Source organism: Camelus ferus, chromosome 10 (assembly GCF_009834535.1).
Source record: "Camelus ferus isolate YT-003-E chromosome 10, BCGSAC_Cfer_1.0, whole genome shotgun sequence".
Lineage (NCBI taxonomy): Eukaryota > Metazoa > Chordata > Mammalia > Artiodactyla > Camelidae > Camelus > Camelus ferus.
Window position 1 is genome coordinate 55,711,181 of NC_045705.1, and position 20,969 is coordinate 55,732,149.

Genomic DNA, 20,969 nt, shown 5'->3' on the forward strand with positions numbered 1-20,969 from the left:
CTTTCTTATTCCTGTACAATCTTTCAGCTCTTCGATCTACTCATCCAAACTGAAGATAGATGCACAGAAAGATACCCATCCCTAGTGAAAGCCTTCTAGAGATTCATCAAGATGCGCTTGACTGCTGTATTTCCACTCATCTTTTCGTTCTTCTATCCATTTATCTTATGGCATTACTTTTCTTTGTGAACAACTTTACGGAAAGTCTTCTCTTAATTAATTTCTTTCAGATCTGAATAGCACCTAGCTCCCTAAAGCCACTGGATTAATAAGCAGTTCTCAAAAGGAATATATATGTATGTGTGTGTGTGTGTGTGTGTGTGTGTGTGTGTGTGTGTGTATAACTGAATCACTAAGTTGTAATCAGAAATTAACACAACATTGTAAATCAACTATACTTCACTGAAAAAAAAACCAGCCCCCCCCCCAATATCATTTCTCTATACCATGGAATTGCCTCTCAGTGTTCTCCATCTCTCTGAACAATACTATCATTATGCCTAAGATTGAGACTCAAAATCCAAACGTCATTTTGACTCTTTCCTTTACTACTACATTAAAAGGGGTAATAATCAATGAAAATGCTGACCCCTAAGTGCCTCTGCCAGCCTTTGTCCACTTCCTTCCACTGCAGTTTCATGCTTCAGATCCAAGAAATCACATTCTTGTACCATAATATTGCCCTCCTAATAAATCTCACGTCTCTATTTCATTCTGTAATCTGGAGTAGGACTAATATTTTTAAAGGGCAAATCTGAAAATGGTGCTGTTCTGATTAGAAACCTTGAATGCTCCCTTATTACCAGAGGGTCAAATTGAAACCCACTGGACTAGAATTAAAAGCCCACTGTGGCCAGTACTAAATGGATATTTCTGGTCTCATTCTAAAAATTTCTGGACTTGTACCTCCAGATATCCAGATGGGTGTATTTGCTTTTATCCAAGCATGAATTACAGCTCCCAGATCTCAGACTTGCCCAGAATGTGTGGGCAATATGTTCAATCCATCTTTCAGGGCCCAGGATCGGTGATGCCATCCTCCATACAAATTTGACTGGTGATTGCTAGAGGAGGTAACTTCTCTCCATGCCCCACCACTCTTACAGCTACAGGTTTACATCTTCTTTTGCGCCCCTTTCTCTGCCTGTTCTGCATTATAGCTTTCTATCATGCAGCTCTAATAATTCCCATAGAATCACGAATCCCATCTTCCCTCCTGACTCGGCTCTGACTTTTATTAATTGTTTCAGCCCCTGCTGCGCAGGCTGAGCACGGGAGGTGCACTCAGTAAGTCACTGATCCCTTCCGGTTTGGGGTTCTCTTCATTGTAAATTGGAGATGCGAAGGAACTTTGCTGATGAGGTTGCGAAGGTCCAAAAGTGGACAGTTGTGAAAACTCTTAACACCAAATACTATGCCACTTGGAGTTCCAAAGGCTGCTTCAGACCCCCACCTCCAGCCTCTCAGCTGCCTTTTCAACTCCATCTGCATCAGGCCTCTTCTGTCCTTTCTTTTCAGGATTCATTTTTTTTTTTCTCCATTACATATTCATAGAATCTCTATGTTTTCCCCACCTGCAGGCTCCTCCTAAACATTTTTGTTTGCCTCTGTATGCGATAAGCAGACATACTGGAGTCTTTTAGCACTGAGTAGGATCTTGACAAATGGCTTCTAAAGCAGCCATTGTCTTTTTAAATGTCCCCTCTCCTACCAGATTAACTCTGAAAAATGCACACAAAGGTATCTACATCTAAAGTGTAGCCTGAAGGGGTTTCCATGCTGAGAAGTAATGCCTGAAGCAAAGGCATGGCAGGATTTCAGAGAACAAGAGCAACAAATAGAAAATGAAGAATCAGGTAAGTTTTAAAGGTGAAAACAAGCAGAGAAAAAAACCAAAAAACTGACCCCAATTAGGGACAGTCTTTCCTTCTTCAGATTGTCACATTATAACACTCAGGATTTCTCAGCTGGGTCAGAGTGCTTTAGAGCCTGAGTCTGGAGTGTCTGACCCTCCAACTTACCTACAGGAGAGAGCTCTATGCACGGAAGGAAGGGCAGCAGTCGGGGCCCTGCATGCCCTGCCCATAGCCCCCTATTACCTCTGCCAACTCTCTGGCCTGAGCAACATAAGGCTGCATCCAGGGAGTCCCTTGAGCTTACGTCAGCTCAGGAGCTCATGGGCCGCTGGGAATAAGGGCATCTACTGTGTCCCGCCCCTCTCTGACTTGGTGTTTCATTGCTCATAGGGGTATGCAGGAGTAGAAATAATCAGAACGGGAAGGGGTCTGCAAGAACATTGTATATAGCCCCTCGTTTTGTAGGAAAGGTCTTAGAGCCTAGGAAGGAGAAGAGACATCTCAATTTTATAGCTTGTTAAAGATCAACGGAGAATGTAATAGAAGCATTTATTTAGGTTAGGAGGTTAGGGGAATCCTCCGTGGGGCAATCTAAGCTAGCAGATACCGGATAGGGATCCAGCCAGATGAAGGGAAGGGGAGTAAGGAGAAGCTTCCAAGACTTGGGGAGCAGCACTTGTGAAGGCCACGTGGGAGGGGTCAACTTTGCATATTCACGGAACTGAAAAATCTTTGTGGTTGCAACAGAAAGAACAAATGGCTCAAGATAAAGTTAGAAAAAAAGGAAGTTGTCATATTACTCAGGGTCCTCTGGGCCATGTGAAAGTTGGATTTGATTATATTGGAAATGGAAATAATACGATGAAATTTTACTTAAAATATTTCTGTAATTTGGAAAGTAAATAGGAAAGGGGCTGAATAATGTAGGGAGATCAGCAAGGACGCTAGCGTAATGATCTAAGGTTGACATATTGATATTCTGATTAGAGAGTCACTGGGAATGGGAAGAAGTCGATTAAACAGATGTTTAGGAGGTAAAACTGAAAGGACATAATTATTTCTGCAAGTAGAGTTCACTCCGACACTTATTTGTTGAGCTCTCTTCTCTCTTCCCCTGAACATCTCTAATTTATCCTTCAAGACCCAATCTAAACTACTCTTCCTGATGTTTCCTATTTATAGCTGTCCAAATGTCTTTTCTGAAGCAGACTGACACAGGAAATGACTTGTTTAGTCTCTTGTCCTGATCACTGTGAGAGCAGAGAGGAGGCCTATCCTCTTCGTTCTTCTACCTCAGACTCCCTTCCGTGTGGTTCTCTCTCAGGGATGAACTCCCACGAACCAAGACAGAGGCATACGTGCACAATGTTATCAATTAACAATGAGAAATAGAATTATTACGTGGGCAAAAATTTTCTTCTCAACTTGACTAGCACATCCTACCTACCTGGATAAGAGACAACCATAGTTACATTGGAGGTGAACAAAGAGGTAAAGGGCATAACCATAAAATTCAAAAGTTTTATGTCTTAAATTCTGATGGACAAGTATCTTTCCCCAAAACCCTAAAACATTAACCCTGTAGTCCCCGGTGCTTAGTGGGCCAGTCATGTCTTCTCCTTATAACTGCTTGATGGATGCTGTCCTTCAAGTCTCTTTTTTCTTTGCTTTAATCTCCTCTTCCAAAGGGTGGCTGTGCTTGTGTGCATGCATGCATGTGTAGTATATGTTTATAATTATGATTTTTCATCCAGATTGGAATCTTGGTTTCTCTAATAACTTTGGCAATGATCTTGGCAAGTGTCTTAAACTCCCTGAATCTCAGATATCTCATTTGTAAAAAGAAGACGGTAAATATAGCTGATAAGGATTCTGTGAATATTACATAAGACTTTGGTGTTCCTCTATAGAAATTTAAAAACAATTAAAAAATGAAACCCTAAAATAAGTGTTGTAAAGTCCAACACATTTCTAGTCTTCTCATGAAGAAGACGTTGATGTTTTGATGTTTTTAAAAAATGTTATCTAAATATACTAAACATAGGTTTTTTGTGTGTTTCTCTGTGGCTTTAATTCTGTATGTTTGGTCTGCCTACTGAAAACTCCAGTGCTGACTTGAGGCATTATAAAATGTATTCATCAGGTTTTCTCTGATGATTAAGTAAGTTCATCTTTATCAAAAACCTAGCATGGTCACAGACACTTTGCAGGTGCTCAACAAAAATCAGCGTCACTTCTCTCCCATCCAAATCCCTGGTAATAAAAGATGGCCCTGACAGTGGAGATAGACCTTGGGACCTGAATCAGGAATAATTATGCACAAGTCTTGACTTTGTTAGCAATTTCATGGTGGATGTCAGCAAGCCTCTTACTCCTTAAAGTCTTAATTTCTTCATTACACAATTTGGGTGTGATAAAATATGGTCCAAAGACTCTCTTAATTTTAAGACATTTGAATTAGTATCTTGGGACTCAGCCTGCCCACACAGCCCTCAGGATTCCCAGAGCCAATTGGCTATCCCATCTTCTCAAATTATTTCCTGACAAATGGAAAACTGGCAAGTCATTGTAGTTCTGGTTCATGATGACTTACCATGTAATATTGAGTTTCATGGTCAACTGGATCATTATGGGCATTTGTGCTCCAATTTTACAAATGAGGGATTTGGAATTTGAGTGAACTAAGTAATTTTCTTAAGGACACCGAGACAGGGAAGGTGGTGGTTTTGAACCCAGATCTGGGCAAAGGGTGACAAACTGTCCCAGTTTGCAGCTACAGAGGGTTTGTCCCCTGTGCAGGCCCTTCAGTGCTAAACTAGCACAGTTCCAGGCAGACCAAGATAGTCACCTACTTGCTGACTATAACTATTTAAGCTCTTAGTGGTTATGTTGTTTTGTTTCTTGAAATCTCTTTGGGTTGTGACATAATTCATAGAAAGATCTCTAACTTGGCAATCAGGTCTGGGATTCAGTCTAGTTGTTTTCTGACTAATTGAATGGATTCTCTTAGTTCCTCTTCTATATAATGATGGACAACACAGTTATAACTCAAATCCCTGAAGCGTGTAAGGGGGAGAAGTGAAAGGACACAGAGGAGCCATCCACTCAAGAGTTTTCACATTCCCTGCTGCCCCAGCCACCTCTCTAAGTCCTGAAACTTACTGGGCCCAGGGGGCCCTTAAGATGAAGCTTTATAGCTCAAAGGAAGAGGCTGGCTGGGAGGTTGTGTGCAGAGCCCTCCATGTTTCTCCCTAAGAGACCCTTCACCTTTCCTCTCATCACTAGAGCTGCCCTGGGGAGGTAAGTTGGGGCTTCAGCTCTCCCTTCACAGAGGTCTATAGGAATCACATTTATAGCTTCAAAATCCTAAAGTGATTTAAGGTACACTTATCTGTCTGTGATCTAAGTTTAGAGACTTTCTCTTCATTCCACTTCTGCCCTCAGACCAATACTCCTCATCTGTAGCCCTCGGTGCCTGAGATCCCCCAGTTGTTGTTTGATGCGGTTGCTTGCGTAATACTAGTGTTACGAGTAGTAACTCGTACTCTAGTATTCTCACTGCAGAGTGGATACACAGCCAAGATAAAAGGAGATCTTTTGTTCGGGAAACTGAGAGTGGTAACGCAGAGGACCAGGGAACCTCAGCCCCTAAATGTTCCTCTTCATCAGTTGTCATTTATTTAGTACATATCTTGCACAAGAGTCGTGAATATGAATTTTAAATGTTTTACTCTGTACTTTGCTATACAACAGCTGCAAAAATAAAGTATAAAGAAGTAAATTAAATTCATAGCTGGCAGGTGCTAAAGCTTAGGTAAAAACTCAGTAATTAGATTTTAGGAGAATTATTTACGTTATCTGAATTTATTTTACACTTCAAAATGTGGGTCATAATACATTCTCCCTTGGATAGTTTATTTATCCATTTAATCAATAAGAATGAGTAGCAGGAATCTCTGAATCCTAATCCTAATCTACGCCCAGAGACTTGGCTAAGCATTGAGGATAAAATAAGAAGAAAAAGAGATGATTATGGGATCCTGTAATTCACTGGGGGAGAAAGATACTAATCAAATGATCAATTAATAAATTAATCAAAATAATTAATTATGATTCCAAAGTATGATAAGATTCATGAAGTATGTGTGAGGATACATAACAGAGACATACAACCCATGAGCAGAGAAGTAACCGATGATTGGTATCACTGGAAGATTATGTGTTCCCAGGCGGTGCATATGCTGCTGCAGGCCATAGTAAAACTGTTCGAATTTTTGCTTGAATTCTTATTTTAAAAGTGAAAGGAAACCACTGAAAGGTTTTCCATAGGAGTGTAATATCATTTTATTTATATTATTAAGAAATGATTTGGCTGCCTCGTGAAGAATGGATTAGAGAGAGGCATGACACTGAGCTGGGTGAGCAGCAAGAAAGGTTCTGCAGACATCCTGGGGAAAGATGCTGAGGGACAGAGTAGTGAGACAGATGGGACTGATGGATTAGCTGGAAGTGAGACAGAGAGGAGAACCGGTGTTAAGCATATTTTGGAAAGCTGGTAATTAGACCTGAGAGTGGAAGAGTGTGAGAGATTCCTCCAAAGTTTTTCTGGCTTAAGTGCATGGATAAATGCTGATGGATTTTCATGAGATAAGTAATGTTGCAGAGGATCTAGTATGATGATTAACAGAAGTTCAACTTTGCATGTTGTGTTTGAGATGCTGATGAGCTATTCTAATTGACAGCCCAATAAGGAGTCAGGTGGTTGACTCTATAGCCAGAAGAGAAATCTGAGCTAGTGACATAAATTTGGGATAACTGATGTACAGAAGAGAGGTAAGAACATTATGAGTGGGAAATAATTTTGAAGATACTGGTTATGAAAGAGAGCAGAGGAATGAGTGATTACTAGAAGAATATGTGGGACAATAAGAGGGATTTTGTTGTTGTTATTTGTCTTCTTTGGGATTATATCCTGAAATTGATCCTCAATAAGGAAAAAATTGGTGTAGTTAGGACATACGAAACTGATAAGAGTGATCTAAATCCCTTACTCTCAAACTTGGCTGCCTGTTGAAATTGCCTAGGAAGTTTCTTTTAAAAAAATACTGATTTTTGACTCCCACTGCTAGAGATTCTGATTTATGGTATGAGTGTGGTCCAGGAAAAGGAGATTTTTTTTTAAAGATCTTCAAGTGAATCGAACATACAGCACAGTTTCAGAATCCTTAATCTAAACAGAGGGAAAAATAAGAACATTCAAGAGAGAAAAACCAAGAGCAATCAAGAGTGGAGGAGCATGAGAGTCTGGACACTTGGTGAATAAGTGAGGAACTTAAGCAACAAAGAGAGGATAAAGAGCTGGAGTGATGCTCAGGTGCAGGCAAGAGAGGGGACACAGCCCAGAGTACAGACAGAAGTGTCATCACCTGCACTCATGGGAACGCATTAGTAAGTGAAGAGAACGAAGGAAAGACCTTGTGGAGGTCATACCGTACCTCACTTCTTGAAGAAGGTGATGGCTAGAATTGGTAGATAGAAAGGGAAAGTCATTTTCTGCTATTGGAGAAAAATTTGAGTAATTTTGCCAAGAATACTGAGACAGGGAAAATAAGATATCATGTCCAAAACAAGAGTCAAAGGATTTTGTGGGGAAGGGATTGGAAGCTACGCCCCATCTGCAGATATGATGAGACTGCAGAAGGCCTGAGATCTAACTGACGATCCCCCAGCATCCTCCTTCCTAATCTTTCATGATCTTTGGTATGAAATGTAAGTAATATGTCCTTTCCATCCTGGACAGTGACCAATCCTTCCACTGTCTGACCTCATTTTACTCTGGTTGTATTTCCCCAAAAGCTGCTCAGGGACCCTCATGGGAAATTTTGGAACCAACATCTCGAGCACTACCAGCTTCACACTAACAGGCTTCCCAGAGGTAGAGGGACTGGAGCACTGGTTCGCTGCCTTCCTCTTGCTGCTTTATGCTATCTCCATCCTGGGCAACATCCTCATTCTCTTCATCATAAAGGAGGAGCAGAGTTTGCACCAGCCAATGTACTACTTCCTGTCTCTGCTGTCTGTGAATGACCTGGGTGTGTCCTTTTCTACGTTGCCTACGATACTGGCTACTTTGTGCTTTCATGTACCAGAGACTGCCTTTGATGCCTGCCTGACCCAGATGTTCTTCATCCACTTTTTCTCCTGGACAGAGTCTGGGATCTTGCTGGCCATGAGTTTTGACCGCTATGTGGCCATCTGTAACCCCCTGCATTATTCTACAGTGCTCACTGACACCCGTGTGGCTCACACGGGCATATCCATCATCATCTGCAGCTTCTGCATGGTCTTCCCGTTGCCTTTCCTTCTGAAGAGGCTGCCCTTCTGTAAAGACAACATGCTGACCCATTCCTACTGCTTGCACCCAGACCTGATCCGCCTGCCCTGTGGAGATACCACCATCAACAGCACGTATGGCCTGTTCATTGTCATCTCTGCTTTTGGTGTAGACTCAGTGCTCATCCTCCTCTCCTATGCACTCATACTGCACTCTGTGCTGGCCATTGCATCCCAGGAGGAGAGGCTGAAGACACTCAACACATGTGTGTCACACATCTGTGCTGTACTCATTTTCTATGTGCCCATGGTTAGTGTGTCCATGGTCCATCGATTTGGGAAGTATGCCCCTGAGTATGTGCACAAGTTCATGTCCCTGGTATATCTCTTTGTGCCTCCAATGCTCAACCCAATTATCTATTCCATCAAGACTAAGGAGATTCGTAAGAGGCTACACAAGATACTACTGGGGACTAGGTACTGATCAGAAAGAGAACTTCTAGAAATCCAGGTTTCTAAGAGTTTGTTGTTATTGCCAATGTTTGGGTTTACAGGCTAGTCTGTTGGATGGTGTCAATCTCCTATACGTGGACCTAGAGTTAGCTATATGGTGTAGCCTGGCTATAATCCATAACTTAAAACATCAGGCTGCCCTACTTTGTACTTAACTGAACCACAGGTTTCCATCAATGATTTCTCTCAGACGCAATAAGGATGAGTCTTCAACCAGACTCTTTTATTTGTTCTAATCTACTGGTATCATCTATACTTTTAAGTAAAGCTCAAAAACAGACAAAACCTGATGCATACATATAAACCATGTTATAACTGGGGGTTATGTTACTTGAGATCATAGGTACCACCCAATACTTTTATTATTCTGAGACCTATAAAATGGCACATATATGCTTGCCATACTGACATTGCAGCATCAGCCTGGATTCAGAACTTTAAAAGCAGGAGAAAAGTTTTGTGGAAAACAATCATTTGTTGCCGTGTCTCATGCATGATGAGGGGAAGGCTCACCTTTCTTCTAGGGAGCTAGTAACCACCCTAATGGGAAGGAAACCATAAACAAAACAAAAAGACAACCTATGGACTGACAGAAAATATTGTGCAAATCAACTCTAGGACCATAACAGGGAGCCAGACATCTTCTAGAAAGAGACTTAGCTCTGACTCATAGAAGTGACCTCAAAGAAAAAGTGCTACTTTGAGCTGTTCCCATAGTAAAAGAGGGGGCCTTACAGCCAGTAAAGCTGGAAAGCTACTCTGTTATCCCTTCTCAGTCCAGAGAATCCTCCTTCCAGTTATTCTGGAAAACCATCCTTCTTTATATATGGATATAGCTAACTCTGTACACTGTTTTGAGCAAACAAATGAAAGAAAAAAGAAATCAAGAACTAAGATTAACCCACAGCCCTGGGATTCCCATGTTTACAATGGAGAGTTTCCTTTAAAAAAAAATTTTTTTTTAAATTATATCCTAATGCTTCAGTATCCAGACCTGAATATTAAAAACCACATTGTTGAGTGTGTGTTCAGAATTTTTTAGGTTTCCTTTTAAGAAACACTTCCTAATCTCAACTGAATAACTGAGGAATCACAGAAGGCATGAGGATGGGAAGAGTGAGTACCACGTAACAGGGAATGTATTTCTCTCAGCCTTCTGTGCAGTGACCCCTTCTTCATTGATTTAACACACGTGCGTAGAGTGACTACTCCAGGTCTAGCTCTGGGTTAAGCGAGGGGATGTGGAAGTGGGTTGGGCCTGATTCTTGACAACAAAGAACTTGTGACACTGGAAGGTGCTTTATTGCCTGCGTCTCAGCGGTTGAATACTCACGTGCAGAGTTAAGTTCTTAACAAATAAGGGATCTCAACACATTTCTTTCTGTGTCACAGAAGGACTTACCTTCCAGCTCTTGGTTGGAAGAGGACCACTGGGATACGTGCACAGACACACAACCTATTTTTAGTGACTAGAGATTAGAAAGAAATTTGTTGAGGAGGCAGAAATTTTAAAGCTTTCCTTTTCTTGTTTTCTTTTTTTTTAACATCATGTGATTTTATTTTTTTTTATTTTTGGCGGGGGGGGGGTAATTAAGTTTACTTATTTATTTGTTTATTTTTTAATGGAGGTACTAGGGATTGAACCCAGGACCTCTTGAAAGTTAAGCATGCCCTCTACCAGTAGGGCTGCAACCTTTCCCTAAAGCTTTTATTTTCTTAATAGAGAAAAAAAAATCCATTATATGTATGTATGTATGTATTCATGTAGGTATATATAATATGTGTTGGGAAACAAGCTGCTGGAAAACAAGCCACACCTAAATTTCCATGAGCTTAAAATATTATACTCACACTTGCTTGCTTAAAATGCACATGCTTGCTTTGTTTTAATGTTTTAAGCAGCAGATGACCTATAGCACATATTATGCTAAAGAAAATTTCAGGTGAGCTATCCTGAGATTGACTATAAGGGCATGAAAGAAAGCAGATGTTTCCTTAGGGTAAAACAATGGACGGTCCTGAAAGGCCAGATCATCCATTAGCAGAACTTTGTTCTGGCATGAAAGCATGTGGTTAAGCCCAGGGGAAATATTTGCTATCTCAAGATGTCCCGGAGGCAACAACAGGATAGATTTAGAAATTTTGCATACCCCGAGGAGGGTGATTGTTCCTGGAAGGGATAGGCCTGAAGTTAATCAGTTAAACAGCAAGCAGAACTTGGTGCTTCTCGCATGGGCTATCTAAAGCCCCACCTCTTTGATCGCATTTTTTCTGAGCTGTATACTCCTAATAAATATGATGTTGACCAGGCATTTGGGGACTCTCGATCCACAAGATCTTGAGTCCCCTGGTCCCACCTTGCTCTTTACTTTGTCTCTTTGTTTCTTAAGTCTTGCATCGCCGTCCTCAGACATGGTCCTGAGCTGCGCTGGATGCAACATATGTGTATGTGTTTTATTGCTGCATAATAAATACTGACCAATTCCCTAATTAACACACTTGTAGGGAAAAAATGCTTTTTTTTATCTGAGATAAATTGTGTTTGTTAAAACTGTTAAAATGAATATTTAAGTAGGGACTGATCTCTAAGTAAATTATAAATAATGAAACTTTTTATACTATTGTTGTGTGAACTAAATGTTAAAAGGCTTCTTTAAGGAACTACAATGAAAACATATCAATATGGGTTTAAAAATAATGAGCAATTGTCCGGTTTATACCTGAATTGTGTCTTATAACTCTCTTTTCCCCTAATAATTAAAGTCTATTTTTCCACATTGTTCGTAAAAATGTTCTTGTAGTTATCGGCTTTCCAAATGTTGAGGAGTATTTCCTGTGAATTATAATCCATACCTAGCTGAATAATTGGCATGAGAAATATTTCCAATCTACTGTCTATAAGCCAGTATAAATAAAGTTTTGAATATATTTGTTTAGCAGAAATTCCTTCATTTGAGTTTCAGATTTACTTTACTTGCCTCTTCAACATTTAGTCAAGAGTTGTTTATTAAATTCCTGATTCTCAGCTTTTTTGAGTTAAAATCCACAATACATTTTGTTTTCACGAACACGTCAAAGATAGAAAATGTCATTTAGCACTCTAAGCTGTTTAACATTTCAAAAGAACTTGTCTCAGAGACATTGGACTTGAATATGGAGACTAATAATTAAATCTGACTCTAAACCATTGTTACCTATAATCTGTCTTTCATTGTAAATGCAGATTGTCACCCAGGAAATTTCTGTTTCCCAGTTAATAATATAAGATATTTGCCTTAGATACATCACTTTGGCACAGTTCACATAAATATTGGCCACATTCCCACCAGTAACACCCCCCATCACACTGCAGCCATTCAAACGTGGTACAGCTCTGTAAGGAGGTATTTAAAAGGAATGTGCAGTTAGTAAACATCCCAGGAGACTTGACATTCCTCTTCTATCTCTCTCCAGGTAAGTTTGTCTCATAAACCTAATGACAAAATTCTGTAACCACTGAGCCCTCAAACCTAACACCATGCTTGCCACATTGTGGGTTTCAATAAATATTGCTGAGTGAATAATCAGCTATGTGTCTTATAAGCAAACAAAAAGCAAAGTTTGTAAGAAAAATACACCGTCACTAGAATTATATTCATTTCACCCCAAAATCACTATATTTTTTAAACCCAGGGTTGAGTAAAGAACAATGACTAAATATTTGTGCTAAGAGGATTGGAAGTCAAAAACCACTTTAGGGAAGAATTTTCCTAATCAACATGAGTAACAGGAAATGATGAGAGATCGTGGTTGTCCAATAATCAGATCTATATTTTGGAATTCTATTGAGATGTGTTTGTCATCTAAACTTTTAATAGACTCTTCCACACACCAATGCTTTCGATGATTGATACATGACTCCGAAAATGTATAGAAGTTTATACTTTATACTTACAGAAAGTATAAACTTTCTATACATTTGAGGATTTACTTTCCATTTGAAGATGTCGGAGGCTTATGCAAATTTCAGTGAAATAGCAAATGTTTCCGTGATGTCAGCTGACTCCTAGTTATTCATGTCCAAAACAAATTAATTAAATAATCACTTAATGGACAATATATCTACTTTACTTTCTTATAAATATTTGATCTACAAGTTTTCCCTGGATAACAGAAGAAAAGGAAAAAAACACACTTATACTATAAATAGGAACACAAACCATGTATACTTGATTCTAGTATAGAAATCCATGGAACCAACTCTTGGTTTCTGACATTCCTGTAGAGTTACTGCTTGCTGAGCAGTCCTCCTCCTCCCCTGCAGAGGGTAATTCCTCAGCAGTGACTCCTGACTATTTGAGGTCAGGAAGATGATAATTCACAAAGTAATTGCTGATTGCATAAGCTGTTTGCTGATTCTATGAAACCTGAAAACATTTAGGTGCTTGTAGTCTACTCAGTTGTCTGGAAGGCATCTGGTTGCTTGTGCTCTAATGTATAACCATCACCAAATAGACACTTATTAGAAAATCATACAAAATTATATAGGATCCTGAGTCCACACTATATCAGCCCATTTAGAAAATGTATCCAGTTGATACTGGAGTATTGGATAGTCTCCTGATGAGGAAATGCCCTTCGAGATGATCCTGCCTAGGGAGACAGACTCCCCGACCTTTGTTCCTACTTATCACCCTGTAAAACAGTGTCTGCGGGAAGGGCACTCTCATCTAACTGAATTGTTACCACGCAGCAAAGTCGCCTTGACCTAGCAGAGCAGATCAGGTCCGGAGACGGCTTCGATGAGCTCAGGCTGGACCTCTCTGTGGAACTGAGGAAGTACACAGATGGTGAGCCGTGTCCAGGGGCCCATCCATCACCCTCTTTACCACCCTCTCCTTTGTAAGGTTCTCCCACTTCCTGGGACCACACACGTCCATGCAATGTGGGTTTTGTTTAGTTCTATATGACATTTAGCCGTATAAGTTTTTCTGTGAGACTCTGTGAGGCCCTGAGTTCAGGGATCCTATCCTCCCATAACTCTTGTTCTACTTCCTTCTCTGTCTTCTCTCTCCATTGACCACCCGGCACCAGCCTGGGAGGAAGACATATGCACCCACGACAAGATCAGACAAAAGAATCACCCTTTTCTGGTACAACACAGTATCACAGAATCCACTATTTAATAGACTATTGCCTTTGTCATTTAACTTGTAAGGAATGACCTTTATTACTCAGAGATTTTTTTTCTGGAAAATCTGAAAATAGCCTCTCACCAGCTTAGCTGAATCATGTTCAGTATTTCATTTTCTTAATTAGGGGCAGACCTAATGCCCCCCCCCCAAAAGGAGTATAAGAGGTTTTTTTTGTTTTTTTTTTTCACTATGTCAAAATCCAGGTATTTTACCACTTTAAGAAGAAAAAATGATGAGTTCAAAGGAAACCTTGTTAAATAAAAAGAGGTGAAAGAGAATTTCTACATATCATTGGCTTTCTTAGGACGGAGGCTGAGGTTGTGAATCTATTTTTAAGGCACCAGCCTCATAGGAGGAGATGAAACCTAAAAATGCTTTTTCCCTTATCCTCTGCACACAGGCAGCATTTCTAATTGATGATGGAGAACAAGGAGGAAAGAGTGGGGAGGGGGCGAGGCTCTTCAAGGAGGCTCCCACTCCCTGCTCCTTGTCCTTTCTGGTATCAAAGTTAGGCCTGTGATGAAAAGGACATCTTCCTCCTGCTCCCTGGGGTGGGAATCAATGAGTGTTCACCTCCTTTTCATGTATAGCAGCTTTTCCAAGCCTTGTCTCTGCATCTGCAGAATCTTTTAAAATAACTCTCAAGGCATTATGGATTGCTATTATTATTATTATTATTATTATTATTATTATTATTATTATTTGATGTTGAACTAAATAACTTCTTGTATGAATCAGAAAAGTCATTATTTACATTGACTGAAGACCAGAGTCTGCCTCTGGACCACTAAATATCCCAACTATTTTGTGTTTGATATCTTACTGAGTTACGTTATTCAATCCTGCCCCTAAAGTAATTAATTTAGTGAACAAGGGCACTTCTGAGCCTCTTACTGTGTTTATGGGCATTTTTGGAAACTTGAATTTTAAATACTTACAATATCTCCATTCAGAAATAATTCTCTTTCTCTACCACCTAACCCTTCAACCCTAGAGCTTTGAATGGAGTGAAAAACTCAAGGTAAGTGTATGATCTGCAACTATGAAGCCTCTGGCCCCGAGTCCCTGGTGAGTAGGTAAGTCTCCACAGGGCATCTCCTTTAATGCATTCTAGATGTATGCCCAACTTAGTCTACGAGCAGTAAAATGAGGACAAGGGATTTCGTGTCATAGCTTATCTCCCAGCTATCAAGGAAAGAGTATGCAAAAATAATTAACTTAAGAGAATATCCAAAAAATTATTTTCTAGTGTATAAATCATAAATGCTCTACTCTGACAATCCCCAGCCTTTCTGAGCTAGAAGTTCTGGAAGGATATAATTTTTGTCATCTCTATTTCATCAAGTATAGAAGAAAATTAAAACCCCAAGAAGGGGAGAAAAAGGTAAATCGTATACTTAGCACAATGAAAAAAGTCTATGGTTCAAATATCAAACATTATTTTCCTTGGGGAAGGAGTGATGGGCAGATAAAAGGAGAGAGGAATCTGGAGATTATTCTACACATCATTCTCTTTCAATTTTCCAGGGTCATATTCGTTCATACATCTTATTGTAAGTTCTGACATCAAATTTCACTTTGTGAAGTTAAAACACTCATGAATGTTTGAGAATGACGATGGTAGTGGAAGCAAGAGCAGTTGTAATGTTAATAGTGATGTTGATTAGATGGAGAGGCAGGATTTGTAGTGGTTGGGTACAAATAGTAGAGACAGACTAGTATTGAATCTTCCCTGGATCACAGATTATCTGTGTTCCTGTGAACAGTTTACTGAACTATGTATACTTCATAAGATTGTTATGAATATTAAGTGAAATAATGCAACGTTCAGGACAGAACTCAGTACTTTTAGAAACCCAATACTATAATAATTTCTGTTGTATTAGTAACTTTTATTATAATAGAAAATGATTCCTAGCTTAGATTAATCCCCTTTGTAAGGTTTTGTCTGGTCACTCAATTTCCTCTAACATTTATCTTTCTATAAATGCCACTGTTTCCTGAATGGACTGATCACTTGTTTTGTGCTATAAGTTTTGCAGCTCCATTCCTGATCTTTTACTTTTCTCTCAGTATAAAAAGTCTATCTTATTCATTATGATGATATGATGATGATAATGATAATGAAAATGACCCCACGGATGACAGCCTATGGCTACAGTAACCAACAGATTATAAGCCAAATGTGAAGTCACATTTCGATGCGGTGAAACACGCGGACAATGGCTCGGCGGATCTCCTTGGTCTTGGCGCTATAAGTGAGAGGGTTGAGCACAGGAGGTACAAAGAGGTAGACATTGGACAAGACGACATGTATGTAGCGTGGGGCATTTTTCCCAAAGCGGTGCACTGTGGAGACCCCGATCATTGGCACATAAAACGCAAGTACAGCCAAGATATGTGCCACACACGTGTTGAGAGCTTTGAGGCGTTCTTCATGGGAAGCAATGGCCATGACCGAGCGCAGAATGAGCACATAGGAGAGGAAGATACATAAGAGGTCCATGCCAAAGGTGGATATGAGAACAAAGAGTCCATAGATGCTGTTGATAGTGATATCAGCACAGGCCAGCTTCATCATGTCTGGGTGAAGGCAGTAAGAGTGGGAAAGGACATTGGATCTGCAGATAGGCAGCCTCTTGATGAGGAAGGGAAGGGGAAAGAGGGTGACGAAGCTCCGAGCAATCACCACTAAACCCATTCCAGCAATGACTTCGTTGGTGAGCACAGTCGCATAGCGCAAGGGGTCACAAATGGCCACGTAGCGGTCAAAGCTCATGGCCAGCAGAATGCCTGACTCCATCATGGAGAAGGAATGGATGAGAAACATCTGGATGAGACAGGCATGGAAATCAATGTTGCGGGCATTGAGGCAGAAGGTCCTGAGCACGGTAGGCAGTGTGGCCATGGACATGGCCACATCACTGAAGGACAGCAGGGACAGGAAGTAGTACATGGGCTCGTGCAGGCTGGGCTCCACTCGCACCGCCTGCAGGATCACTGCGTTGCCCCCAAGAGCCACGGCATACATCACACAGAGGGGACCGGCTAGCCAGATCTGAGAACTCTCCAGACCCGGAATGCCAGTCAGAAGGAAGAAAGCAGGGCGAGTGACGTTGAACAATCCCATGACAAGAGGAAGCCAGAGAGCTTTTCAGGGTCAGACCTTCTGATTGAGAGATTTGTGAGAATTGCACTTACTGGAGGAGAGGGAATCAGGGAGTAAAAGACACAGCAGGAGGTGTCTACACAGTTTGAGCTGATGCACTCGTGAAATCACTGGTTCGGGGACACTGCAGGCAAACTTCTTTTCTTCATGTTTTATGATCATCAAGGCATGGGCTGGGCTATTGTTTTCTGGAATATTTTATGGCCTGGGCTCTGTTTTATGGAAAAAGGAAGATATTGATAAATGCTTAAACATATCAGTCACCAAGAAAAAACTTTAACGCTATTGTCCACAATTTTAACTGCTTTACAAGCATCATTGAATGCAAATATGTTAACTACAATCAGAGATCGTTTTTATAAAAGAACACTGAGGATTTGAGTCATCAGTAACTGTTGGAAGTATTTAAATTTTTCCCTGAAAATGTTTTATTCTGACATGTCACTGATTAATAAACACTCACCAGAGTGAGTTTCAATGATGATGTGTGTTTGCTCAGGAAGAGGATGGGGCAGTGGGACGCTGAGGAAACTGACAGCCTCTGGACACCAGCCTTTCATTGGCAGAGTTGTTGCATGAAAGCAACAAAGAAACCACTTATTTGTGCAAAGGCAGAAAGCTGTTTCTGTTTTTGGAAAAATATGTGAATACTCCTCTAAATCCGCTCTAGGTACACTGACATTCTGCCTGTCTAAACACTTCAGTTTTTTAATTCACATTTTTTATTAAAGTATATTGTTAATATAAGGACCATAGTTTTTATCTTTGTCACAGTTATAAACATTTAAAAATGCTTATCTATGTATGATTCATCTGAAGTTTATGACATGCTGATTTCTTCTACTCTTTTAATCTCCTGAGGGACTTTTACATACTATTTCTCAGAAATCGTAAGATGAGAACAAAGTTAGACCACGTGAGCTGGCATTGCTGTTAGTTTGAGTCATGGCATTGGTAGAGATGACTTTGCTTCTGGATTGTTAAAAATTTTTCTTGTACTCAGAGTCCTTCTTTCCTCACTGAACTTGCAACAATGTTAGTGAGTCAGAGAAACATGGATCCCAAGGAAACTGACTCTGGAAAGGGGGCAATCTAGAGAATACAGTGAATTACCCAGAGTTACACAATCAGATAGTGCCATGGCAAGAACCACAAGTTCACGGAACTTTCCACCTGCTCTGCCCACTCAGCTCAGATGCTTCTATCTGATAACCACCACTCAGTCTCTCCCTCTGCACCTCACCCTACCCCTTTCCCAGTTTAACCCTTTCTTGGGGCAGGCTTCAGGACAGTCTGCTAGCTCACCCCGACTGGGTTTCAGAACTCACCAGAAGACAGATAGATGAGAGACACCCACAGAACTACACTTCCTTCTCTCCAGCTGCGACAGTGCGTTCACGCCGGCCTCTTTTATGTTTCATTCTAAGACCCCTGGAGAGAGAGCAAAGAGTGATGCTGACTTCATGTCTGAAAACACATCAGGAAGGCTCTAGTCTCCTGAGGTTTTCCACGACTACTGAGAATAAAGCACATACTCTTAGCTGAAAAAGAACTCAGCAACCTGCCAGAGCAATTCTCTACCCAGTGCAAGACACCATCTGGTGGCCGCTGGGCAGGCATATAAGAGAGGAGCTCGTTACCTTCTAAGAAATCCCAGCATTTTGTGATCTGTTGACCTAGTACGACAAATAAGGGATAATGAGAAAATAAGTTTACTTTTCTTACTCCTTTAAATGTACTGAAAGGATTAGTTCTTTCCTTACCCTTGGATGAGAACTCAGTTCCCTATGGTCCTGGTCACATTCAGAAAATAAAACATCCTCTGGTGACTATTAGACTGCTCAGCCTCTTGGGACAGTCACGCTTTCCAGGGTTCAGAGGCACAGCCCTTTGTCTTCTCCCATCCTTCACTTGCTAAGCATGTTCTCTGGCTCCTCCTCCCCTGAGAAGCCACAAGGGCAAGGGGAAGATTCACAGTTGATTATGGTTCAGTTAGCTGCTGTCATGTGTCCCAGGCATGCTAAGTGTTTAGAGCTGACTCTTTCTTTCATTGGGTGCTTTCCTTAATGAATGAAGAGCCTTCTCCCCATCTTTTCCTTCTCCACTTGATTTAAACTAATATATGGTTGCCTTTGATTCCATCCACAAGCCAGGCCCCCTTTGTAAAACCATACATTCTTCTGGCCAAGATCTCAGACAACAGCACGCTGTAACATGTAGCCCACCCAGGAAATGGTTGCAGCAAATGCCCTACCACAAAACAGGAATAGACTCTCATTCAATCCTGCTATCAGAACAGCAAGGGAGCTTTTATCGCTCTGTTCAGATTTTCAGGCACAAGTAAGGAACCAGTCTGCTATGCCTCGCTTTCCTCAAATCTCAGGGGACATTTCATCTCATTTTCTTATCTCCTCCTCCCATGGCTCTCTTCTTTTGCCCTTATTTTCTCTGTGTTCTCTTCCACTTGTCCCTTTTTATCTTCTTTCACAGCAACAGCTATGGTAGAAGTGATTCTTTTCGCTTGACATCATCAAACTGTGTGCTTTAGCTAATGCTGTTCCTTATCTCCTTATCTCCTTCACTGCAGAAAACAAAGCAAAGCAAAGCAAAAATGAAAAAAATAAAAGAAAACAAAACTCTGATTCTACATTGCCCAAGTCACTGGACTCCTCTGATTATTCAATCAATATAGAGAGAAGTTTTTCTAAGTGCCAAGGCACCATGCAAAGCATTGGCAAGCCTAAGAATATGACAATATGTTCTTAGTTTTAATCTCATTTTCTTCATCCCTCTTTTCACTCTGAAATTGCCTCATTACTTGTCTGTTGCCTATCATCTCCACTATACGATAGACACCAGATAAACGGGCCTGGACTATTTTGTTCACGGGTTTATCTGCATTATTTTAAATATTGTAGGACATGCGCTAGACGCTCAATAAGCATCTGCTGAATAAATGAACTTATGACCCCTGTTCTTTCTGATGAAAACATTGTGAATGTACCTCTTGTTTAACATCTTTGAAGTTTTAGTGTCTTTGCAATTCAAATATTTCTGATCATTTGCATCATAAATGCTTTGGCATTCCCACAGTAATTTTTACTTTCCAACAAACTTTCACATTGATTGTGGTAGATTCACTTGTATTTCCAACTGTACCGTGAGTTCTCCTGTAGAAGGATCGCACTGGTCTTGACCAGGCCCTAGAATAGTGCTTGGGATGTGATACTTGGTGACTGTCTGTTGAATTTATATGTGTTAGTTGTAATCCAACCCAGGAACAAAAAACTATGATCTAGTTATGGTCCAGTCAGAATATAAGAACTACACCGATTCCTTTAATTGAGAAAAGTTAATGTAAAATAATTTTAACCAAGCATTAGAGAATGCACAAGACAAAAAGAGGGTATGATGTCATCATTAGAGGTAGGAACTTCAGGAAGCAGCTTCTAACCACAGGACAAGAAGAACAAAGTGAGACGTTTGGAATGACTAATTCTTAGAAGCTTGAAGAAAGATGAAACCTGTGCCAGAGACTTCTTTAAGCAGGAGAGTTCAGTGAGTAACATAAGCTCTGTCTACCAGTGTTTCTTAACTGCTGAACCCATCTGGAAGCTAGCTGATATTAGAGTTTGGGATATTCTTCAAGTAATAATTGGACTCCTGTGATGTGGACAAGAGCCACAGAAAAGTGAGAAGTGGATCTCAAGGTAAACAGGCCATTTCTTGGTATAGAGCGTAATATATCCATTCACCTCAATCTTACTATACCACTAGAACTGTAAGAGACAAGATCTTTCATGGACTTTCATATTCATAGCCAGCGCCATGGAATGTGTCAACTCACTGTAGTCTGTGAAAAATCATGGTATTGAACTTCTCATGTTCTGAGAAGTAGAGTTTGTGTTGTATAAAATGATCTTC

General features: G+C 40.5%; 2 protein-coding genes across 2 annotated transcripts; one reads left to right on the top strand and one right to left on the bottom strand.

Moving 5' to 3' along the window:
- The first annotated feature begins 7,728 nt into the window (after positions 1-7,728).
- Positions 7,729-8,673, top strand: LOC102511688 (olfactory receptor 51I2). The gene has a single exon (XM_006185627.1). It carries the CDS (start codon positions 7,729-7,731, stop codon positions 8,671-8,673), a length of 945 nt encoding a protein of 314 aa, XP_006185689.1.
- A 7,394-nt stretch (positions 8,674-16,067) lies between these two features.
- On the bottom strand, positions 16,068-17,006 carry LOC102504774 (olfactory receptor 51I2). The gene has a single exon (XM_006185628.2). The coding sequence runs from the start codon at positions 17,004-17,006 to the stop codon at positions 16,068-16,070; it is 939 nt and encodes a 312-aa protein (XP_006185690.1).
- Between the last annotated feature and the right edge of the window lie 3,963 nt (positions 17,007-20,969).

Coding starts and splice junctions, on each gene's coding strand:
- LOC102504774 (XM_006185628.2), bottom strand. CDS start 17,006: ATGGGATTGTTCAACGTCACTCGCCCTGCTTTCTTCCTTCTGACTGGC.
- LOC102511688 (XM_006185627.1), top strand. CDS start 7,729: ATGGGAAATTTTGGAACCAACATCTCGAGCACTACCAGCTTCACACTA.